This window comes from Onychostruthus taczanowskii, unplaced genomic scaffold (assembly GCF_017590055.1).
Source record: "Onychostruthus taczanowskii isolate IOZ18803 unplaced genomic scaffold, ASM1759005v1 scaffold43, whole genome shotgun sequence".
In the NCBI taxonomy this organism is placed as follows: Eukaryota; Metazoa; Chordata; class Aves; order Passeriformes; family Passeridae; genus Onychostruthus; species Onychostruthus taczanowskii.
The window spans coordinates 2808390-2832748 of NW_024501792.1; the positions used below are offsets into that span (position 1 = coordinate 2808390).

The 24359-nt window shown below is 53.8% G+C and overlaps 1 protein-coding gene across 1 annotated transcript in view; it reads left to right on the plus strand.

The window, feature by feature from the left end:
* Positions 1 to 24359, plus strand: part of SORL1 (sortilin related receptor 1) — a 46331-nt gene that overhangs the window by 3227 nt on the left and 18745 nt on the right. Inside the window, exons 2-24 of the mRNA XM_041413738.1 lie at positions 5738 to 5854; positions 6159 to 6284; positions 6543 to 6704; positions 7835 to 7902; positions 8425 to 8605; positions 10460 to 10561; positions 11268 to 11437; positions 11974 to 12166; positions 12575 to 12692; positions 13175 to 13248; positions 14843 to 14931; positions 15046 to 15224; positions 16188 to 16374; positions 17374 to 17502; positions 17730 to 17815; positions 19401 to 19573; positions 19758 to 19889; positions 20019 to 20110; positions 20743 to 20989; positions 21421 to 21559; positions 22398 to 22571; positions 22729 to 22842; positions 23871 to 23993. Coding sequence (XP_041269672.1) covers positions 5765 to 5854; positions 6159 to 6284; positions 6543 to 6704; positions 7835 to 7902; positions 8425 to 8605; positions 10460 to 10561; positions 11268 to 11437; positions 11974 to 12166; positions 12575 to 12692; positions 13175 to 13248; positions 14843 to 14931; positions 15046 to 15224; positions 16188 to 16374; positions 17374 to 17502; positions 17730 to 17815; positions 19401 to 19573; positions 19758 to 19889; positions 20019 to 20110; positions 20743 to 20989; positions 21421 to 21559; positions 22398 to 22571; positions 22729 to 22842; positions 23871 to 23993 — 3148 coding nt within the window. The 5' untranslated portion in view covers positions 5738 to 5764. The remainder of the gene's footprint in view (positions 1 to 5737; positions 5855 to 6158; positions 6285 to 6542; positions 6705 to 7834; positions 7903 to 8424; positions 8606 to 10459; positions 10562 to 11267; positions 11438 to 11973; positions 12167 to 12574; positions 12693 to 13174; positions 13249 to 14842; positions 14932 to 15045; positions 15225 to 16187; positions 16375 to 17373; positions 17503 to 17729; positions 17816 to 19400; positions 19574 to 19757; positions 19890 to 20018; positions 20111 to 20742; positions 20990 to 21420; positions 21560 to 22397; positions 22572 to 22728; positions 22843 to 23870; positions 23994 to 24359) is intronic.

Genomic DNA, 24359 nt, shown 5'->3' on the forward strand with positions numbered 1-24359 from the left:
ATCTTCTCTGAGTGCTGGTGGCTCCTGTGGCAGCCACTTCCCCTCTCTGCTGTCACTGCAAGGCTCGAGCCTCTGCATGTGGCTGTCACCTCCCTGTCCCCTGAATCAGTATTAGTGCCTGCTCTAAAATAATTTTTCTCTTCTCCTTCTGGGGGGGGACTATTTCATTGCTCCCAACCTCTCTGTTTCCTGATGATAACCCATCCTGCCTTTGAGGAAAACCACCGAGTTTTCATCATTTCCAGGCCATTCACTGTGACCTGACCTCTTACCAGCCCACCTCTTGACCTTGGCCCTGCCCACCCTTCTGCGCTGATGGAGACCTCAGATAATCTCCAGTGGAACGTGCAGAGCTGGCAGAGAGCCTTGCTGCTCCCAGGGAGGCAGAGATTGCTCTGCAGGGTGAGCTCCATGCTGCCCTGGGAGCGCAGACATCAGTCACGCCGCATCGCAATTGAACCAGACTTAATTGTGACCTACTTTGCCAGCCTGGCAGAGCCTTCCCACATCAGACTTTAACCTTCTGGAGGTGCCCTGGGTGGTGACATGTCCCAGCTGCGTCCTTTTCCTCCTTCTTTGTGTCAGTAGGTCTTCCTCCCCATTACTGGGTCTTTCATGGCCATCCTGAGGTTTCCCTGCTCCTGGCCTTTGCTTTTTGCCAGAGCTTGATCCCTGGAAGCCACACAGTTCCTGCTCCTGGCACCATGGTGGCTGGGAGAGGTATTTGAGGTTTTATTCATTCTTTTTCCCCTCCAGCAGATTCCTCGCAGATTCTGTGAGCGCTGTGGTGTCCCATGGGCATCGCTCAAGCTTTCCAGAGCTGCAATGCCAAGCTCATGGCACACTTTGGACCTCTTCTGCAGCCTTCTTCCTTCTTTATGGGGGAGTGAATTTCATCAGCACTTGCCAAATCTGCTGGGGAACTCTCCATTCCCATCACATCCCTGCCCCTCTATGAATCTAGGAGAACCTAGGTTGTTTCTGGGGTTGTTTCTGGATTCCTGCCCTGACCCCAATCTTCCTACTCCCCTCCCTTTTCCATTCTCTGGAAACGACAGCTCAGGGAGAGCTCTCTTGGTGGTGGCAGAGAGAAAACAGCCCTGCAAGCAGATGATTTCAGTATTAACTAAATTAACACGGGGCCTGGCACTCTCCGAAATGAGTCACCCGTGTTTCATATCAATGATTTCAGACCCTGGCATTTTCAGTCCGAGCCACAAGCAGCGGCACGGCAGGCACAGGCTGTATTTTAAACTCTCCTGGCAGGGCTGGGAGCAGATGCTCGGGAGCGGAGCAGAAGGCGCGGTAATGGAGCTTCAGCGGGAGCGCGCGGGGAACGCGGCGTGCCGGGAGCAGGAGCCACCCATGGCACTCTGGGGCCGGGCTCTTGCGTCAGCCCTGCCCGGGGGAGGACGGGGAATGGGCACCAAAGGCCTGGCACTTGTCCTCTGCAGCTTCCAGAGAGCTGGAACGAGGAGGAGCACGGTCAGACCTTCTCTCGTTCTGCCCTGCGCTATCCGGGCAGCAGCTTTGCTTCTGACCCCTTCTCCAGCCCTGTCATCGTTCCACCAGCTACTGGGACCAAAATATTTCACCCATTCCCCTTCTCCATGCATGTCTTGGCAGCTCTGAAACTGTGATCCGAGCTGATGGCAATGCTTGGGTGGTTTCAGAGCCGCTCACAGAGGATCACAGAGGACCCTTGCTCTTTGCCAGCTTCGCTTATCACACAGCAGTAATAACTTATTCACCATTCAGAAATCCCCTGGGAACTGCATTTGTTTGGATGGGAAAACACCCCGGTGATCCCTAGGAATCTTTGTTCTGCTCTGTTTTACAGCACTGAGCCCCAGCCCTGAGCTGTCACAGTACATCACCTCCCGAGGAACCGCGAGCGCCCGGCTCGAGCTGCAGGGCCAGCCCCAGAGCTGGAGCTTTAATCCTCAACAAAGCGAACCCAGGGACACACACAGCGAGCTCCCAAGCCTGCTGGACACCAGGAGTAGCCCCCAGTGCTGTCCTGTCACTTGTCACTGCTGTCACAAGTCAGCCAGCACACGGTATTTCTGCTGGCAGCTCACCACAGCCAGCAGTGGGATTTCTGCACGGGGAAGTCATGCTTCCCACGCAGAGCGGAGGCTCCAAGGCTGGGATTTAGAGGGAAGGGCTTGAGAGCAGCTCCAGAGAGCTGTCCCTGCCAGTCACTCATCCCCTGGCCAGACTGCACCTCGCTGGAGCTTTCACTTGTCACATGCCAGGGGTGAAAATCCTCCACAAGCAAAATCCTTCTCCAAACTCCAAATGTGGGCATAGGCAACTAAGAGGGATGAGACAGGAAGGGAAGCTGGAAGTTTAGGTGCCAAAGCACATGGACAGGGCTCTTCCCCCAGCCCTGGGCACTCGAGGAGTCAGCACTGCACTCATCCAGGTCTCCTCAATTCTTGAGGAGCTCTCATCACTTCTCCAGGCTCAGCAGGGCAACACTTCCACCTCAGCTCCCAGAAATTCCCTCTGCCAGCCCAACCTGGAGCTCTCAGAAGCTCATAACACTCTCAGATGGCACCTCCAGGGGCTGTCCTCTTCCCATCCCATTCCTGCAGGGCATTCATTTGTTGGAAGATGCTGTTAACAAAGAAATACACACAGAGCAAAGCTAGAAACGTTGACTCCATTAACCACAGCTACAACCAGCCTCTGTGTCTTGTTCTCCACTTTTCTGCTATGTCTTGGCTCCACTTTTCCCCTCCTGGACTTCATTTGGCACCTTACATATTAGGAGGGCAAATTAGAATTTCATGCATATTTCATATACACTTAATCACTTGGCAAAGACCAAAACACTTCCCCATTAAGTGGAATTTATGCTAAATGCTGTTTCCATTAGGCACCAGTCACTGCCTGTTCAGAGGTTACACCAGTTCCCCAGGCTTGTCCCCTGCTAGGGGAGGTGAGGACGCTGTGACAGTGCCACAGCAGCAGGACAGAGTCCCTAACAGCAGCCTGATCCCAAACCTATTCCACAAAGCCCATCCTGGTTAATGGGACATAGCTGCTGTCTGTGGGGTCCTGTTTGGTGCTCCCCTGAGCCACTTGGGTCCCCACAGAGCTCGAAGGGCTGCAAGGCAGCAAAAACCAAAAATGTGAGGCTCATAAACTGAGCTACTGCTGTACAACCCCTTCCTGGGAGACTTGGAGCATCCTTGTGTTGCCTTCTCCTGCTTTACACCCTCTAGTAAGAGCTTCTCCAGCTGCTCCAAACCTTCCTGCTGAGCACTCCTTCCTCCTACCAGGGAGCCAGACCTTGCCTGTCTCCAGTTTGCCTTTATACAGGGACTCTGCCATCCTCAAACTGCCCGAGCTCACCCTGCTCCTCAAGGGCCAGCAAAGCTCAGCTGGCTCCCCTGAACCCCAACATGTTGCCCCTGGTTTTTGGATTTCACTTCACTTCCCAAGTCTCAAAAAAAAAAGGGATCTTGGTGTCTGCTTTATCTTGCAAGAAAAAAAGAGAGAGAGGTTTACTGCTGAGGTTAAATCAAGGTGCAGATAGGAGTCTCCTCTGGTTTTCCTGCTTTTGAAACTCCCAAGTGTCGGATTTCTTGTGGGGAAAAAAAAAAAAAAAGAAAAAAAAAGATAAGTACTATTAAAATTGACACTGAAGTAGTAACAAACCCCTCTTGACTGAGGGGATTGAAAGAGCCAAGCTCTGTGCTCTAACAGCGCCCAGCTCCAGCCTGGTCACTGAAAAAGCTGCACCCAAAATAACCAACAGAGATGTGGGAGATTTAAACGGGGTTATTCTGCTTCCAGAGCAGGGGAGGGGGACGGGGAGTGCAGAGCTCAGTTCCACACCCCAGGCTGCCTGCCGGCTGTCTCAGTGTGCAGCAGCAATTCCTCCTCCTCCGGCCTGTTTCCCTGCATCCTCAAACAGCGTCTCTTCCTTTTCATTTTCATTTTGTTTTCTTTTCCAGCGGGCACGCAGGGCTCTGGCTGCCTGGCTTTGTAGCTGCTGCTGCTGATGCCTGACCTAAATCTGCGCCGCGTTCGTAGCCAGGAGCTCCCGCGGGGTTTGCCCGGTGGGGGGGTCCGTGCCCGGGCAGCCGGGGGATGCTCGGACCCCGGGGGATGCTCGAACCCCGGAGGATGCTCCGGCCCCGGGAATGCTCGGGTCCGGGGGACGCTCCAGCCCCAGGGGATTCTCCGGCCCCGGGGGATACTCGGACCTCGGGAGTGCTCGGGCACGGGGGATGCTCCGGCCCCGAGGGGTGCTCGGGCACCGGGGGATGCTCGGGAGATGCTCGGGCCCCGGGGGATTCTCCGGCCCCGGGGATGCTCTGGCCCGGGGGATGCTCAGGAGATGCTCAGGCCCCGGGGATGCTCTGGCCCGTCCGGCCCCCGGGGGATGCTCCAGCCCCAGGAATGCTCCAGCCCCGGGGATGCTCCAGCCCCCAGGATGCTCCCTGCCGGAGTTGGGGTCGGTTCTCTTTCCTCTCCTGTGAGCCTATTGCATAAGAGGGATTTGAGGGCTTCTAGCTGGCTCTCCCCCCCTCCACTCCCGCCCGTCTTCTTCCAGAATAAAGACCTTGTTTTTCCAAGCGTTTGGCTTGCTGGAGGTTAAAGCAGCCCCTTCTTCCAGGCGGTGCTGCTCGCTGGTCCCGGGGTCAGCGAGAGCTGCAGGGTATCAAGCCTAAGAAGGGCTTATCCCTGTATTTTTACAGCTTCCCGAGGCCCCGGCTCCGGGCTTAGAGCCCTGGGCTGAGCTGTGGCGTGCGAGGGCTCAGGCACGCACTCCTCTAGCAGGGCACCCATCCATGGCCGGGCTGAGCCGCTCTGGGCTGTCCCTGCTGGCTGGCGACAGCCACCGAGGGTTTGTCCTGCGCCCTCAGCTCCCACCGTGCTGGTGCTGAGAGAGCCTCCCCACAGAAACCAGCGCTGTGCTGGCAGATACAGCACATGTGGGATGGTGCACGGCTCCCTGTGTGCTGGAGTCATGGAATGTCCTGAGCTGGAAGGCTCAGGACATTGGCCCTGCACAGACACCCGAAAAATCACACCCTGTGCATCCCTGGGAGTGCTGTCCAAATTATCCTGGAGCTCCTGGGGCTGTGCCCTGCACACACCTCAACAATCCCTGGGAGTGCTGTCCAAATTATCCTGGAGCTCCTGGGGATCTGCCCTGCATACACCTCAACAATCCCAGGGAGTGCTGTCCAAATTATCCTGGAGCTCCTGGGGCTCTGCCCTGCACAGACACCCCAACAATCCCGCCCTGTGCATCCCTGGGAGTGCTGTCCAAACACTCCTGGAGCTCTTGGGGCTGTGCCCATTCCCTGGGGAGCCCCCAGCACCCTCTGGGGGAAGAACATTTTCTGAAATCCTCTAAACCTCCCCTGAAGCAGCTCAGGGCAGTGCCTCGAGTCCTGCCACTGGTCACCAGAGAGAAGGGATCAGTGCCTGGCCCTCTGCTTCCCTGTGGCCTCATCAGCCTGGATGTGAAAACACTGCTCAGTCCTTGGTTTGAGTTTCCATTCTCATCATCCCCCAAATCCTATTTGTCTGAGGAAGAATAAAGGGAAAACTTACCCTTTTAGGACATTCTGCCAACATGTTCAGGAGAGATGCTGCTTTGAATGAGTTTTCCCAGAGTCTGGTATTTCCAAGGAAGGGTGGCATGAGAGGATGTTTGCTGTCCCTGTGGGTGAGGCCGTGACTCAGGGTGTCCTTTTCCTTGGTGTTGCAGGTCAGCCTCAATGATTCCCACAATCAGATGGTCGTTCACTGGGCAGGAGAAAAGAGCAACGTGATTGTGGCCTTGGCCAGGGACAGCCTGTCCTTGCTGGGTCCCAAAAACAGTGATGTAAGTAACACACCCTGGCCCTCTCCAGGTGCACTTTCTGCTTCTGGGCCAGGCAAGGTGATGGTAGCTGCTGAGCTACAGCCTGACTTGCTCTTGTGTCCTGACAGACACAAAAAAAGGCCCACAAGTTTGGGTTCAGAGGCACAAAAATATTAAATATCCTCTGTGCTGCCCCATGGGTTCAAGGCACGGTTGGGAAAATCTCAAATCTTTCCCCGCCTCATAGTTCACTGCATTTTCACCAAATCTGTCAGAAGGGAGCTCAAAATTTTGTGCTTCTCATTGTGGGGCTTCTTCTTTGCAGGTTTACGTGTCCTATGACTACGGGAAGAGTTTTAAGAAGATTTCGGAGAGGTTCAGCTTCGATGGGGGGAACAGCAGCGAGGTGGCCATCGCCCAGTTCTACCACAGCCCAGCTGACAACAAGAGGGTGAGGGGGGCATGGCAGCTGGGCCTTTGTCCTTGCTGTCACAGGGAGCCTGGACACCCCTTTGCTGTCCCTGGGGCAGAGGTGGCATGTGCCAGGCACTTCTTGTGCCTTGGTGAGGGTCAGAGTGTGGTGGGAGAGGGGCAAATTCTTCTCCTCCAAAGTTTGCCCTCCCAAAAGCTTCCCTGGGATGTGCACCTTCATTGCTGCCAGCCTGAGCTCTGCTCTGACCTTCTCCCCTGTCTGTCCCTCCACTCCCAGTATATCTTTGTGGATGCCTTTGCCCCGTACCTCTGGATCACCACCGACTTCTGCAACACCATCCAAGGCTTCTCCATCCCCTTCAGAGCAGCAGACCTCCTCCTGCACAGCAGGAACCCCAACCTCCTCTTGGGCTTTGACAGGTCTCACCCGAAAAAACAGGTGAGCACTTTGCTCAGGTGGGGAACCAGCATCCTACCCCTGCCCTGCTGTGATGTCCCTGTGGCCTCTCACAGCCGAGAGCCACCGTGCCTCGTGCCAGGGCCATGTGGCTTCATGCTTTGGCCATTCAGGGAGTCTGACCTCACGTGCAGAGCTGTCCAAATCTGCATGACACTCCCTTCCCTACAGTCTGTCCTGTTCTCTCCTCTGGAGAATGAGGATACAATACCTGCAGGCTGCCTGTCTTATTTCCCTTCCTTTCTCCTCCATCCACGCTGTTCCCAAGCACATCCATCACCCCAAACTGTCGTGGCCATAACTCACCACAGAGCACTGGCAGCTGAGGCAGGATGACCTCTGCAGTGTTTCATGTGGGCCTGTGGTTTGGCTTTGGGTCCTGAATAACAAATTGCTGCTTGAATACAAATGCTTTTTTTTTTTTTTTTTTCCCTCTGGAGCTGTTGGGTAAAGACTGAAAATAATTACAGCACCTTCAGATAGACACTGAGAGCCACCGTGCCTCGTGCTTTGGCCATTCAGGGAGTCTGACCTCACGTGCAGAGCTGTCCAAATCTGCATGACACTCCCTTTCCTACAGTCTGTCCTGTTCTCTCCTCTGGAGAATGAGGATACAATACCTGCAGGCTGCCTGTCTTATTTCCCTTCCTTTCTCCTCCATCCACGCTGCTCCCAAGCACATCCATCACCCCAACTATCGTGGCCATAACTCACCACAGAGCACTGGCAGCTGAGGCAGGATGACCTCTGCAGTGTTTCATGTGGGCCTGTGGTTTGGCTTTGGGTCCTGAATAACAAATTGCTGCTTGAATACAAATGCTTTTTTTTTTTTTTTTCCCTCTGGAGCTGTTGGGTAAAGACTGAAAATAATTACAGCACCTTCAGATAGACACAGTGAGTAAAACCTGGAGGTGAAACAGTGGGAAATCCTTCTGGTAGAAGGCTAAAGGACATTTTTTTTGCTGTTTGGGTTATCTATCATTAACAGAAAAGTTGCTTTTTCTCCAGGAGCTGCCACATGACTTTTCAGGCATGGGAGTAGCCATTGGGTCTCTTGAAGGATTGGGTCTGTGTCCCAATCCTACTGGCATCTCTCACCTTTGTTGTTGCAGCTCTGGAAATCAGATGACTTTGGCCAGACCTGGATAATGATTCAGGAACACGTGAAGTCCTTTTCTTGGTATGTATTGCAGCCAGCTCCTGTCTTCTCTCTCTCCTCACTTCTTGCACTGTTTGCTGCCCTGTGGCAACCAAGAATCTGGGTACAAGGGTGTGTTCCAGCTCTGCCCCCTGCTCTCCTCACCCTGCACTGCTGGCAAGTGGCACAGCAAGGTGACAAGTGACAGCCATCCACACTGGCACCCAAGGGTGTTTTTCTTCCCCCGACCCCATCTCCTTGCTCCTGCTGCCTTCTTCTGCCATCCCACCGCGTCCCACCACATCCCCTGTCCTCCCCAGCTCCTGTCTTCTCTCTCTCCTCACTTCTTGCACTGTTTGCTGCCCTGTGGCAACCAAGAGTCTGGGTACAAGGGTGTGCTCCAGCCCTGCTACCCTCACCCTGCACTGTGGGCAAGTGGCACAGCAAGGTGACAAGTGACAGCCATCCACACTGGCACCCAAGGATGTTTCCCATTCTCCTACCCCATCTCCTTGCTCCTGCTGCCTTCTTCTGCCATCCCACCGCGTCCCCTGTGCTCCCCAGGGGGGTTGAGCCCTACGACAAGCCCAGCACGGTGTACATCGAGCGGCACGAGCCCTCGGGGGCCTCGACCGTCATCCGCAGCACAGACTTCTTCCAGAGCCGGGAGAACAAGGAGCTCATCCTGGAAGATGTCGAAGATTTCCAGCTCAGGGACAAATACATGTTTGCAACCAAGTCTGTGGTGAGTGACACGCGAGGAATTCGCTGCCGAGGGTGGATGCGGTGCAGAGCCACGGCGGGCAAGAGCATCTGCCGGGGGTGCTGCCGCTCTCTGCTGCGCCTCACAGCCTTCAGACCTCACTGGCTTGTCACAGAGGTGTCACCCAGCCTGCCAGCAGCTGCCAGCCCCTGTGGGCTCACAGCAGTGGCTGCCCGTGCCGCTCTCCCAGTGGTGTTTCCATACCCCTGCCTCGGGCAGGCTGGGCAGAAGTAGGTCATCCTGCAGAGGGCTGGGACCCGGGAAAAAACACAGGATGGCTGGGAAGGATGTCGGGGTGGGGGTGGCAGGGGAAGGGGGATGTGGCTCGGCAGCTCGGTGGTTAAAGGAGGCCGCTTGTCAGAGGAGATTACCATCAAATGTGGACCAGGTCCAAGCAGCCTAATGTGCTCCAGCCTGGAAAGAAAGCTGCATTTTCAGTCTGCTTGCCTAAGAAAAGAGGATGTGGGTGAGCAAAAGTGGTCTTTTGGTCCCTCTGCAGCCAGTTCTTGGCCAAGTTCGAACAAACCTGAAAGAAAGCAAGAAAGCGTCTGTGCTTCCTCTGAGGGCCAGGCCTTTCTAGATCAGAAACAGCATCAGAGGGATAAAGTCATGATCCTTCTAGAATGTAAGGAGCAGCTTTCTTTTCAGAAGATGCATTTCTCCCCTGCAGCTGCTATGGAGTGCTTTAAGAAGGAGCCCTTTATTTAGGGGTGACTACTGGCAGAACCAGGGAGGGTTTCCTAGGCAGTAAGTGACAGGTGTGTCACCTCCTGCCCCCTGAGCGGGCACAGCGGTGTCTGACAGAGGCAAGGAACATTTGCAGAGCAATTTCAGTTTCTCAGAAGTCCCCCTTGCAGGTAGTACAGGCTGTAACTCCCAGGGCCCGGCCCCTTGGCACTGTGCCTGCTCTGTGGTTTGCAGGAGATTTTATCGAGGGCTCGGTGCTGGTGTAGGGTGAAACACTGGGGGTGGTTTGTGTCTCTGCAGAGAAGCCACTGAGCTCAGGGACAGCATCCTGAAAGCATGAGGAGGGTTTGGGCACCATTTGGGGGTGCTTTGGAGCTTTTACTGCTTCTGGAGCACTCAGGGGCCAGCAGGCAGCACTCCCTGCTTCCTCCTGCAGCTGTAATGACTAAACATCAGTAAAATCACCCCTATTCCACCCCACGGCAAGCACTGCTGGGAAACACTGAGACAGAGCGAGGCTGGCTGCTAGCCCCTCATTTGGGAATCACATCCCCAGCTCTGGCATGAGGCATTTGCCTCCAAGCCTGGCTGCAGCAGGGGCGGTGCTGGGGAAAGGACAGGCTGGGCGGCAGCGGCGCCCAGGGCTCTGACTTCTGCTCCGTTCCGTGGGAGGCACGGTTGCTTAGTGATAGAGAGGCTGGGGAAAAAAGAAAAAAACAAACCAAAAACCAGGCCGCTTATTTTTGGAGCCTAGATCTGGGTTTAGGTCCTCGCCATTGGCATCCTGTATGAAATAGGTTGCCCCCAGCTTTTTTGCTTTCTCGGCTTCGCGCCGGAGCCTTTCGTTTTTGCGCAAATCGGTAAAAATAGGAAGGAAAGGTCAGTGTGCTCTGAGGAGAAAGGAGGAATTAAACCCAGCCTCCTTACCCCCACCTGACTGCCCAGGAAGGACAGTTTGTCTCCTTGCTGAGGCCTGGCTGTGGCAGTTTAAACCCTGAGTGGGGATCACTGCTCCCAGCATCGCGCAGCTGCCGTGCTTTGCCCACATGCAGGGAGGGGAAATCCCAGGCACTGGGTGATCCCAGTGGAGATGAGGGTGGTTTTTTTGGGGTGAGAGCCCCTCCTAACGTGTCCCTGTGCTCTGCACAGCGTTTGCTCGGCAGCTCACAGCCCCCCTCAGTCCAGCTCTGGGTCTCCTTCAACCGCAAGCCCATGCGGGTGGCACAGTTCGTTACCAAGCATCCAATTAAGGTAAGTGGTGCTTCCCAAGCAGCTTCCCAGCTCCCTGCCTTGCCGAGGACACCCTGCAGTGCCAGCAGCAGCTCCAGATGCTGCAGGAGAGGGAAGGGACCTCGTATGACCCTGTTGGGGGAGTGGCAGAGCAAAGGCTCACGTTGGGACGATCTCGTGGTTTTCACGATGGCACTTGGACAGTCACTGGGGATGGGGGCTGGCAGCAAAGCCCAAATACCAGACAGGGGCTGATCCCACTGCTCTGACTCTGCTTTTGGGGACTTTACCTCTTCCCATGGCGTGGGGTGCACTGGCATGACCTGGAGCATCCAATTCTTGCAGGCTGAGGAAGCCCAGGGCACCAGGGCTTGCAAAGAGTCCTTGATGCATGAACCAGATACGCTGTGGTGTCCCCAGGCTGGTGGGGATGCAGGAGGGCATGAGAAGCAAGTTTTGGTGCTTGGCAGAGCAGTGGGGTGCACGCCCAGCCTCAGGGAGGTGAGGTCCAGCACACATGGGGCTTGGCCACCAATGCTGCTTCCAGGGGGCTTTGCAGGGCAGAGGATGGGAATCACTGTGGGGGGAACACAACAGAAAAAGCAAAGTGGAGATTTTCCTCCTGCTGAGTGGAAAAAATACAAAAAGGTGGAAGCAAGCTAAGAGGGAATCCAAACCCTCCATGTGTGCACACACACACACAAAGCCCGTTCTTTGTGTCCCAAAGGAATATTACATTGCTGATGCCTCGGAGGACCAGGTGTTTGTGTGTGTCAGCCACGACAACAACCGCACCAACCTCTACATCTCGGAGGCTGAGGGCCTAAAGTTCTCCCTGTCTCTAGAAAATGTGCTCTACTACAGCCCAGGGGGAGCTGGCAGCGACACCTTGGTCAGGTAAGACAGGACTTATCACATCAATGGTCCCCTGAACGGGGAATAATTAGCACTGACTCCATGATTGCAGAAGGCTGATTAATTGCTTTATTCTGTTATGCTATATTATACTATACTATACTTATTAAGAAGCTCGTAACTCTTACCAACAGTCCAATACAGCTTTCACCTAATTGGTCAATCCATCCAAACACCATTCAGTGCCCAATTAAGAAACCAGCCTTTGGTAAACAAATCTCCATAGCACATTCCACATGTGTACAACAACAGGTGCAGCAAGTGGAGATAAGAATTGTTCCTCATTCTCTTCTCTGAGCTTTCTCACAGCTTCCCAGGAAAATCCTGGGAGAGAGCTGTGTCTCTCTGTTCAGAGGATATGTGATTACCACGAGGACTCACCCCATGGCAAATGAGAACATCGACCAAAATCCGCGATTTCTGGCGATGGCGGATCAACGCGTTACCTTCGCCTGCCAATCCCTCACATGCCCAGACTTATGGGAAGGGGCTCAATTTCCACTTTTCCGACCCCACAGGTACTTTGCCAACGAGCCCTTTGCGGATTTCCACCGTGTGGAAGGCGTGCGGGGCGTCTACATCGCCACGCTGATCAACGGCTCCTTCAGCGAGGAGAACATGCGCTCCGTCATCACCTTCGACAAGGGCGGCACCTGGGAGCTGCTCCAGCCCCCCACACAGACCCATTATGGGGAGCACATCGACTGCCAGGTACCACGGGGTGGTGGGAGAAGGAGAAGACCCCCCAAATGGGGCATTTGGGGATGTGGTTTATTAGCGGTGGGCTTGGTGATCTCGGAGAACATGCGCTCCGTCATCACCTTCAACAAGGACAGCGCCTGGGAGCTGCTCCAGCCCCCCACTCAGACCCGTTATGGGGGGCACATCGACTGCCAGGTACCACGGGCGGGTGGGACAGGGAGAGGACCCCCAAAAGTGGCATTTGGGGATGTGGTTTATTAGTGATGGGCTTGGTGATCTTGGAGGTGTTTTCACTCTACGAAAAGAGGTTGAAACAGCAATGCCACCACGAAGGAGTCCCTTCTGGCCTTTCCAAGCAGAGAGGACTGGACTAGACAGCATGAGGGATGATGTTGATCCACTGTTCTGCTTTCCCAGTTGTCCCAGGGCTGCTCTCTCCACCTGGCCCAGCGCCTGAGCCAGCTGCTGAATTTCCAGCTGCGCAGGATGCCCATTCTCTCCAAGGAGTCAGCGCCAGGACTGATCATTGCCACTGGTACTGCTTTTCCCTTGGCTTGGGGGGTGTTGTTGCCAGGCAGTATTTAGTTTGTACAGGCAGGTTATAAAATGCAATTAAATGGTGCATTTTGCTGTCCTTTCTTTGCTGCAGTCCCCATACAGTAATTACAGAATGAACATTTCACTGCAGCACAGAGATGTGAGAAACCTGATCTGTTCTGATCCTCTTTCCTGATCCTCGTGAAGGGCTTCTTTAAGATTCAGAAATTCCTGTTTGTCTCGCTCTGTTACTGAAGAAAGCACACATTTTGTTTAATCATGTTTGTAGCCATGGGTTTTTCCCCCATCTGCTTTTAAAACTTGAAATAGTCCTTGAAATATTTGCTTTTGAAGGGATTAATTTATAGTGTGAAAATTCATCTCCTCAATCACAGATAAAAATAGTTTGGAGGTGTCTGGCTTCCTTTTAAGCAATCACTTTGCATTCCTCAAGAAGGATGATTTCTCCCATTCTCCCAGGCTCTGTTGGCAAGAACATGGCAAGGAAAACCAATGTTTATGTCTCGAGCAGTGCTGGAGCAAGGTGGAGAGAGGTAAGGCTGCTCTTACACCTGCCAGATTGGCCAGCCTGGTGGGGGAACAGGAAGAATTTTGGCAGCAGTATAGATGAGTTACATTAAAGGTGATTTCGTATGAATCCAAGATCTGGAAGGTGCTCAATGCCTTAAAACAAGGGAAAAAGGTTTTTAGGTGAAGGACAGGTGTGGGTTGGTTGGAGATGAATCTCTGGTGTGGATGGTGGATTCAGACACAGGAGAGCTCCCTCCTCTGTTTTTCCTTTCCACCTGGCAGGACTTCTCCTCAGCACGGGGCATCTGGTGTCTTTGAGATGGGACTGATAGCCAGGACTTTGTGTGTGAGAGAGTTTGGAGAGGCTCTGGCTTCTTCCAGAGAAATGGGATGCTGCCCTTGGTTTATGGGGAGTTTGCTGCTGTTTACTGAGTGGATGTTCTGGTCTGTGGCAGTGTTTGTGGTGTGCCTGTGCACTCTGCAGCCAGTGTGATGTGGTATTCCAACATCTGCAAGCTATTTAATCCTGGGAGCTGAGCAGCCTCCTTCTCCCCCTGCGAGTGTGAGCGGTCGGGGTGAGGTCTGGGCAGCTGCAGTGGGGCTGGGGACATGCCACAGGTCTGGCTGATGCCAAAGGTGGTTCAGAGGCTGCTCCTGGCTCCAAAACCCAGCTGGAGAGCAGCTGTGGGGACCCTGCAGCCAGGCAGGAGCTGGCAGATGGGGCAGGGTATCCAAAACCAGAGACTTTCAAGTGCCAAGCTCCACAGGTTTGCCTTGGAGTGCAGTTAAAACATTCTGAGGAAGTGTTGATCCAAAGCTCCTGACTGATCTTAGTATCATGAGCAGAGGTGCAGAATGACCCAGCAGTGGAGCTGAGAAGCAGCACCACTCCGTCTGCTCAGCTTTGGCCAGCAGCAGGCTGGGAGGCTCTGCAGATCACTGGGGTAATTTCACAGCCCAGAGAAGAAAGGAACAATGCATTCAGTGCCCTGTGAATGTCCCCAAGTGTGACAGCACGTCCTGTGAGCAGGGTCTGGCACGGACACGCTCCCTGTTTGCATCCCAAGGTGCTCTGGGCTCCCTGGATGGGAAAGCAAAGCTGATTGTGTGCTGCAGGTGTAGGTGAGCGTGAGATCCAAGCTTGTTGCCATGGGTGAATCGTCTCCAGGGCTTGTTTCTGCATGCCATGGCCCCACTTCTCTCTGAACATTCACAAGACCTTCTACAGCCTGAGGGCCAACTTCTCTGCAGTCCTGGGATGGCCACAAGTCACTGCTGGGTGTCAGGAAAACCTCACAGAGGTGACAAATGAGAGGAGGAGTGATGGACTCTGTTTTTGTGTCATGTCAGTTCTTCACTGATTCTTTCCCTGCACAGAGCACAGGAAGAGCAGAGTCCAGGGCTCAGGGCAGCTTTTATACACATCTCTTAGGGGAAATGGGCTGGCTATTCTCATCTGCAGATGGTGTCCCATAAATGCTTGAATCTCTGGTGCCACCAAACACTTGATTTGGCCAAGGCTGAAGCATTAGCTTGGCACAGGCAGAGTTTCTGACAAAGCCATTTCCCTTCATTCAGCACAGCTCTGATCACCCCTCAGCACTGTCTCTCTTCCAGGCACTGTCTGGACCCCACTACTACACCTGGGGTGACCACGGTGGAATTCTGGTGGCCATCGCCCAAGGCACCGAGACCGACCAGCTCAAGTGAGTGTCAGGGCACAGGGACTGCCTCTGCTGCTTGGCTGGGGATGGCAGAGAGTGCCCTGCAGCAGGCAGGACATGCCCCTGGCATCTCTCCCAATCCTCTTTTTTGTGCAGGTACAGCACAAACGAAGGGGAAACCTGGAAAGTGTTCACGTTCTCGGAGAAGCCGGTGTTTGTGTACGGCCTCCTGACCGAGCCCGGCGAGAAGAGCACCATATTCACCATCTTTGGCTCCTACAAGGAGAATGGCCACAGCTGGCTGATCCTGCAGATCAACACCACTGACGTGCTGGGTAAGGGGACGGGTGGCAGAGACATCTCTGGGGTGGCTCTGCTTGTTGGAGAGAGGGCATCTCCTCATGCCCTGTCCCAAATGTCTCATGTCCACATGGACACAGCTGCTGAAGGCACTGGTGTGCCCTGTGCTCTCTCTGAATTCCTTCCCTCCTCACTGAGGAATTTGTTGAAAAGGAAAAGAGGAAAAAAAAAAATCCTTCTGAAGGCTTGTGCCTATGAATGTTTTATAACCCATTTCAGCTTTGATTGCGAGGCAGCATTTTAATCAAAGCGCAGTTAAACCCAGCAGAGGAATTTGCTTGACTAAAATTTATCACCGATTCCCTTGACGTTTTGTTGGGAACAGATCTGTTTGGTAACCAGAACGACTTCATTCAGATTCCCTGTCACTGCCAGGGAGCTGCCTGTTCCCTCCTGTCACCGCGTGCCGCCGCACGCTCCCAGCTGGAGCTCTCCTTGCCTTGCCTTCCCTGTGGGACAGGGCTGGGGCCTTGCTCTTTGGGGGAAGTTTTGTGCCAGGGGAGGGTGGAGAGGGGAGGGAATCACAGAATCATTCACAGAATGAACTAGGTGGGAAAAGACCTTTGGTTGGAAAAGCCCCAACACATCCTCATCACCTAAACCATGACACGAGTGCCACGTCCAGTCTTGTCTTAAACACCATCAGAGATGGTGACTCCATCCCCTCCCTGGGCAGGTGATTCCAGTGCCCAATCCCTCTTTCAGTGAAGAACTTTTCCCTGATGTCCAACCTGAACTTCCCTTGGCACAGCTTAAGGCTGTGTCCTCTCGTTTTCTCAGTGGTTGCCGGGAGAAGAGACATTCCTGTGGTGTGGGGCTGGATGCCAGCATGCCTGGCACTCCTGGGTACCCAGGGACATCAGCATCTCTCTGTCTTTAAACCTGAGGCACTGCAAATGCTGCACTTTTCTGCACCCCAACCTTGTTTCTCCTCTCAGGGGTCCCTTGCACAGAGAATGACTACAAGCTGTGGTCACCCTCGGACGAGCGAGGCAATGAATGTTTGCTGGGGCATAAAACCGTTTTCAAAAGGAGGACTCCTCATGCGACCTGCTTCAATGGGGAAGACTTTGACAGGCCTGTCATGGTCTCCAACTGCTCTTGTACGAGGGAGGACTTTGAATGGTAACATACCAATTAATTTCTTCTAGTCTGGATTGTAAATCCAAGATAAGTGTCTGTGACCAATCGCTCCGAGTGAACAGACATCCAATTTACGTAGCTCGGAATGTCGCTGCTTCATTTTATAGCAGAGAGGAAACCAAACAGACTGAAAACATCCTTTCATGAATAACAGGGCATGAGACTTAATTAATGTCTTTGGAGCCTTTTGGGAGCCTCTGAAAGGTTCCACGGAAGAGGGAAGTATTGTTAATCCATCACCTTCCCAATGATAATGGGTAATTTCCCATCACAGACAGAGATCCACTAAAATCTCTGTGATTCTGTAGCCACAGGGGTGCAGCTGGCCCTGCTATTGCCCTTTGACTGCAATTCCCACAATCCTGACACTGCTTTCAGGATCAGGAAACACGCTCTGGCAAACTGATGCAAAGGTTTGGGGTTAGAAAGGGAACTGCTTTTTCAGGGCCTGGCCTTTCAGTGGAGCTCACACCAGACTGCTCCTGTCTGATGCTGAGACCAAGTCTGGCTCACCACGAGCAGACTGAGAGCAGTGCTGGTGTGAGCCTGCCTCAGAATTCAGCCCTGGGCTCCCTACAAAATCCCACTGACAAAACCTCTCTCTCCCACAGCGTTTTCCAAAGAACAGCCGCACTGTAACTCCCATTTTGCCAGCAGGACCAGCCAAGAGACAGAGCAGTGACCTGAGCCAGCTCAGCAGCAGCACTGGGGCTTGCAGCCAGCTTTGCAGAGCACACTGCCTCAGCTCTGCCCCGCTGCCTCACCTTCCCCAGCCTGCCTGGCCACTGGCAAAGCTGATTTGCAAAGTGTTCTTGAAACATCCTGTCTGGCTGGGAGATATTCTGTGCAGCTAAATACTGATAATGAATGAAGGGTCACTTTGGGTTCTTAAAAATTCCATACAAAAATAGACTCATGGTATAGCATGGCTGCGTTTTTTGCTTTTCCCTGTCCCTCCCTACATCTTTCTTCTCCTTGCAGTGATTTTGGCTTCAAACTGAGCGATGATTTATCCTTAGAAGTTTGTGTCCCTGACCCTGAGTTTGCTGGGAAGCCCTATGACCCACCAGTCCCTTGCCCTGTTGGCTCAACCTACAGGAAGACTCGAGGGTATGTGCTGTGCTTGGGAGGGCAACCTGATATTCCAAGTGCTGGAATTTATCTTACTGGTGATTAAAAAAACCCCAACCAACCACAAAACCCACGAGAGTGGCAGCAAACGAACAGCACGTTAGGACATACATGGCAATTAAACACCACAGCTTATTCTGGCTGCGCAGGGTGGTTTGTTCACAGTTTTTTCCATGGAATAAACTGCCTGGCTCTGTGTGTTGCAGCTACAGAAAGATCTCTGGGGACACTTGCACGGGTGGAGACATCGAGTCGCGGCTGGAGGGGGAGCTGGTGCCGTGCCCGCTGGCGGGTGAGTGCGTGTGGGAGCTGCTCTGGGCACAACGAGTCCATTCATAAAAACTTTGGCTGGTGCCTCAGGGACCAGGCACAGAGTCCCAGAGGGCTCTCAGACAAAACCTGTGACACAGGAGCCTGGGTGGGTTACAAATCGCCCTCTCCTGTCCTGTGGGCAGAGCTTCTGAGGGTCCTGCTCAGGAACAGGGTCTGCCCACAGTGCAGAGCCATCTGAGGGCCTCAGGGGCAGGCTGCCACCCTTATCCTGGTCATGTCCTTGCTGTAGCTGGCTTGAACCCAACCAGAAAGACAGGAATTAGATCAAAGACACCCCCATCCTTGGGAAGGTCCCCTTGGGAAGGTCCCACTCTGAGACAGCCACCGTGTGCAGCTGAACGATGACCTTTGGGGCCAGACCAGGGCAGACCTTCATCCCTCACACCTCTGCCTGCCAGAATTCACTCCCCCCAATCCTTATTTTCTCCTCTGGAATGTAAAAGGCACTGTAGCAGTCCCGTGCCCCTGTGCTGCCAGAGTTATTTGCATTCTGCTCATTAGAGCTTTAATTTAATCTGCCGTCACGAGCTGCGTGATCAGCATTGCTGCTTGCTGCAGCTCCAGAGCCTCAGGCAGGGCAGGGGCTCGTGGAAGGGCTGGGGAGCTGAGCAGAGCAGCCAGACCCACCAGCAGCAGGCTCCCCTGAACTGCCCTAAAATTTTTCAGCACGCAAAAGATGTTCCAGGTGCGGAGCAGCACGGGGAAGCATCCCCTGTGCTGGGACTCCTGCCAGCTCTGCACTCAGCTTTACTCCTGACACGTTGTTCACCCCTCTGAGCCCTCTTGAGCTATTTGGAGAGCTGTGTTGGGCATGCTGAGAAGGGCCCTGCTGATTGCAAAGTAAACCTGCTGTCCCCACCGGGCCAGCCTTTGAAGTGCTGTGTTCCCAGAGATATCTGGGGATCCGTGCTGGCTCGCTCCATGGTAACACTTTCATGTACAGTATCTGTTTCATATCTCCCTATAATCTCATTAGGGATGCACAGCCAGAGTTACTTACTGACATTAGCTCTACTCATTAATAGCATTATTTGACTTGACTGGTGGTGGGATAATGCCCAGGAGACTTTGTCATGGACCAGGATCCCATTACCTGGATTCGGCTCCATTGGGAAACAAAACCCACTCTGGGATATTGCCTGGGGGCCAGAGTCCCTGAGGATTTGCAGAGTTGCATCACTCCCACTCTTTTTAACGTTGTTTTTTTTTTTTTTATTTTGAGGAAGAGGATATCAGTATTTTGTTTCTTATTGGCAGCACTAAAGTGGAAAGAAAAGGGTCGGGGCAGGTTCTGTGCCTCCTCCTCCTCCTCCTCTTCCTTCTCCTCCTCCTGGACCAGACAATGCCCACAGTGTGTGCCCAGCCCCACGTGAGGCTGTTACCACATTCCCATTAACCTAACCCCACTGAGACAAAAGCTCTTTCCCTCCCCGAGGTGCTAAACCAGCGGTGAAAAACACCTGCTATTTCCTTTCTTTTGCCCCTCCAGTAGCCAAAAACGAGGCCACTGGTTTAGGCCACTAAATAAGGCCCTGTTGTTGCAGAGGAGAACGAGTTCATTCTCTACGCCACCCGCTACTCCATCCACCGCTACGACCTGGCCTCGGGCGTCAGCGAGGAGCTGCCCCTGGCCGGGCTCAGGGGGGCTGTGGCCCTGGATTTTGACTACGAGCACAACTGCCTGTACTGGGCTGATGTCACTCTGGACATCATCCAGGTGAGCTGGGAGCAGGGAGGCATCCCCTCCTTGCCACCCGGGTGTTGCATCCACACCCTGAAACGCAAATGTTTGTCCTGGTACTCCTCCCCGCCGAGCTGTCTGTCACCTGGCCTTCAGGCTTCAGGCAGTTCCTCGTCTTTTATTCGTCTTTTATTTATTTTATTTTTGTTTTTTTCCCCAGCGTCTCTGTCTCAACGGCAGCTCTGGGCAGGAAATAATCATAAGCACTGGGTTAGAAACAGTGGAAGCTTTGGCCTTTGAGCCTCTCAGCCAGCTGCTCTACTGGGTCAACGCTGGGATTCCCAAAATCGAGGTACAGCTCTGCCCACCCGTGGCAGTGCATATTTTATTAAGGAGCAATAATTGCCTGCCACAGAATTTGTGTCACTTCAAGCAGTGCCACTAGCAAACACACCTGTCCTGGGTTTGGTTTTGGGTCTAGGTTGCCAATCCAGATGGAGACCTGAGACTCACAGTCCTCAACTCCTCGATACTGGAGCGACCCAGAGCCCTGGCTCTGGTTCCCCGCGATGGGTAAGAAAGGAAACATCACAAGTATTTCCCTGCTGTTCCCAAGGGAAAACTGCTGCTCCTTCACCACTTCCTCCTCAGGGAGGACAGCTTGGCAGGGTGCAACTGGGGACAGGCACAGCACAGTCCTGCCCTGTGGAGCCCACTGTCACCACTGCATCCCCAACTAAGGAACCAACTCCCTCAGAGCACAGATCACCAACTGTTAATTCCTTCCTACCCATACATATCCATTAGTAAATAACTTTTCCTGCCTGTAAAACTGGTCTGGTCACTGGGGAAAGCTGCAGTGATGCGTGAGAAACTGAGCTGTGCTCGAATTCAAGAGCAAAATCCGAGTTACATCTTTTTGGGGTTTGGCCTCGGCTGCAAATGTAAGCTCTGACAAACCAAAGCAGTTCATGGCAAGGTAACCTGCAGCTGCACTCCCACCACAGAGCTTGCAGCTCAAAAGCCTCTGTGCTGCTCATAAATCTGCTGGTGGTGTTCATTAGAATTGCAGAGCTCCCTGTTCAAAGGCCTGTCGAGCAAGAGGCGCGGAATGTGAAGCATTCCAACCCCTGCCTCTCCTCACCCGGCTCCTTTTGATGAGCTGCTCTGTGTGGATTTAGAGTAACCTCTCTGCCTGCTGCCAGGTTGATGTTCTGGACAGACTGGGGGGACTCCAGGGCTGGCATCTACAGAAGTGACATGGACGGGTCGCTGGCGGGCTGCATCGTCTCAGAGGGCGTGCGGTGGCCCAATGGCATTTCTGTGGATGACCACTGGATCTACTGGACTGAAGCCTACATGGACAGGATCGAGAGGGTGGATTTCAATGGCATGCAGAGATCTGTGATCCTGGACAGCCTGCCTCACCCCTATGCCATTGCTGTGTTTAAGGTTTGTTTTCACCGTTGTCAGTGTTTCCGTAGCACGCACGCTCTGAGGCTGGTGCTGGAGGAGCACGGAGCACGCTGAATTTGAAGGATAGGGATGTGATTTGGAGCAGGCATGACACTTTGTGTCTCTGCCTGCTTCCCTGAAACACTCCCACAAATCCCTGAAACGAGCAGGCAAGTGCAGTCCAATCCAGGACCAACATTCCCAAGCAGCTGCACTGCAATGTTTGCCACAGCAGATCACTCTGTCACTCTCATTCCTGCTCAAATCCCACCTCAGGCCTTTCTCTTCCTCTCCCTGTGGGTTGGGGACACTTTTCACTCTCCATGTGCCCCCACATCCAGTATTTAGGGTGATTAGTGCAGGCAGCACTGATGAGCACGGCCCTGGTGGTGCCTCTGCTCACACTGAGAGCCAAGCCTGTGTTTCAGAATGAAATCTACTGGAACGACTGGTCACAGCTGAGTATTTTCAGAGCATCCAAAACCAGCGGCTCCAGGATGGAGATCTTGGTCGGCCGACTGAACGGGATCATGGATATGAAAATCTTTTACAGAGGAAAGACAACAGGTAATGATGCAGATGATCCTCCCTGGGATTTAGAAATGTGTTCATCCCCCATTTCCACAGGTTCCCAGCCCACTGGGCCATCCTGGCTTGCATATCCTAAATATATCCCCATTCCTGCAGGGCTTGAGGCTTTCAGGAATGAGTTTTATGAGGGGTATATTCTGCTTTTGGCTGCCAGGAGAGAGAGCTCTTAGGTCTCTCAGCTGTGGTGGCACCTCATAGTTTATATCACAGATCCTGGCTTTTCCATCAAAGTGCTGTATAGACCAAAAAAACACAGGATTTCAGGGCTGCACCGACTTTGTCCTCCTTTAATCATCTGTCTGTGTTGTGACAAGGCAGTGCTGACCCCCATGGGCTGTTTGTACCCATTTCCAGATGGGTACCACACCACTGAAGGGCTCTAGACTGGAGGGACAAGAGGCACTCTGGGGGTGTAACTGACATCCTTTGATAGGCCTCCAAAGCCACTCGGATGAATTGTGCCCCTTAAAGGCCAATCTTTCCCCCTTAAAGGCCCTAAAATTCCCTGGAGATGGCTCTGGGCATTCCTAGTGGTGACCTCAGCACTCAGCCCTGCAGAGCTGGCTCCTGAGGGGGTCTGAACCCAAAGCAGGTGACACTGGGACTCCTGTGCCTCTCTCCTGGGGTGGCAGGTGACACTGGGACTCCCGTGCCTCCATGCTGGGGTGGCAGATGACACTGGGACTCCTGTGCCTCTGTGCTGGGGTGGCAGATGACACTGGGACTCCTGTGCCTCTGTCCTGGGGTGGAAGGTGACACTGGGACTCCCGTGCCTCTGCCCTGACACTGTCCCCTTCCTCCTGCCCTGCTGCAGGGCAGAACGCCTGCATCACCAAGCCCTGCAGCCTGCTCTGCCTGCCCAGGTCCAACAACGGCCGCAGCTGCAAGTGCCCCGAGGGGGTGGCCAGCACGGTGCTGCCCAGCGGGGAGCTCAGGTGTGACTGTCCCCACGGCTACGCCATGAAGAACAACACCTGCGTAAAGGAAGGTGAGGTCCTGCCTGGCTCTTGCTGCTGCTCAGGGCTCAGGTGGCTTCTGCCATCACGAGAGGTCGGCGTGACCTGTCCTCTGTCGGGGAGGAGGGTGGCCCATTTCTGGAAGCACAGCCTCGTGCCAGCTTGTTTCTGTTGTCCCTCCTGCCCCAGAGAACACGTGCCTGCCCAACCAGTACAGGTGCTCCAACGGGAACTGCATCAACAGCATCTGGCAGTGTGACAATGACAATGACTGCGGGGACATGAGCGACGAGAAGAACTGCCGTGAGTGTCCTGTCCTGTCCTGGTGGCACTGGCCTGGCAGCTTCAGGTGTCTGCTGTGCTGGCACCTCAGCTGATGCTCCACGCTCCTTTCACAGTCAGGGACAGCAAGAGGCTCTCTGGGGGTGTAACTCGGCTCTTTGGTAACTCCCAAAGCAAACTGGATGGGTTTTGTCCCAGCCCCCTTGACCAGATGAGGCGTCAGTGTCTAAAGTTTGGTGAGGCTGATGCCAACTGTCTCTTGCACTAATTGTCTTCTGAAGCTAATTGAGGGCACAGCCAGTGAGGAAAAGAGAGCAGACAGTGCTGACACAGGCCTCTCGTTGAGATAATAAATCAAGTTCACACATTAAAGATGGGGGTCACCTTTTTCAGCAAAGATAGGAACTGCCAATGTGTGCAGGAGGGGCAGGTGTTCCACAGCTTTGCACAGCCTGAAGGGTTTGGGTTAGTGCACTGTGGAAAAAGGACTGGGTTTGAGGTTAGGAATCACTGAAGGACCAGGAGAGAGGCTGTTTATGCCCATTTTGTACCAATAAGGAACTTCTTTCCCTGACAAAGTTGAGGTACCAGCCAGTGGAGTCCAAGTTTGAGTTCAGTGGCTCCAGGTGTGGGAAAACCTCTCCATTCTTTGGAGAGAGGTCACCAGCTTGGCACAGAGATGCTGCCTTGCATAGCACCACCCATGGCCAGCTTCTCCCCTGCTTTGGCTGCCCTGTCTCATCCCAGCACCTGAGGTTTCAGTCCCCTCTGTAGGGGGAGAGCAGACAGCTCTACAGCCTTGGCTTCTTGCTCCCTGGCTTGAGAATGGACATCAGGAATTTCAGTCCTGATCCCCAGACAGAAAACGGACCCCTGTGTGCTCTGCTTTACATGGAGTGCCTAAAAATGGCATTAAAATACAAGAGCAGGAACTCAGGTTGGACTGGCAGGATTCTGTCCCTGTCCCTCCACTTCCCTGCACTCAGTACACACCCTCAGGAAGCAGAAATAATTTTCTAACCACCTCCTCCTCCTCCTCTCTCCATCAGCAACTACCGTGTGCGACACCGAGACCCAATTCCGCTGCCAGGGCTCGGGGACCTGCATCCCCCTGTCCTACAAATGTGACCTGGAGGACGACTGTGGGGACAACAGCGACGAAAGTCACTGTGGTGAGTGCCCACACTCAGCCTCCTGCTCTGGGCACAGGTGGGCAGCTGCTCTCCAGCACTCTCTGTGCTGCTCAAGCTGCTCCTCCTCTGGATGCTGCTCAGGGGTGATGTAGGGGAAGATCCCTCTGTTTACCCAGGCTGTCTCCTCCTCATTTACTGGAGACTGGGAAATGGGGGACAGGACCAGCATTTACAGGGTATTTGGGAATTAGGGACAGCACCATCGTGTACTGGGAAGTGAGGGACAGGGGAAGAGAGCAAGGTCGTGTGCTGGTCCTTCCCCTCGCCATGTTCCAGCTGGGAGACTTCTGTGCCATTATTGTCCAGCTTTCCTGTCTGCTCCTTGGGTATTCCTGTGACCTGAAG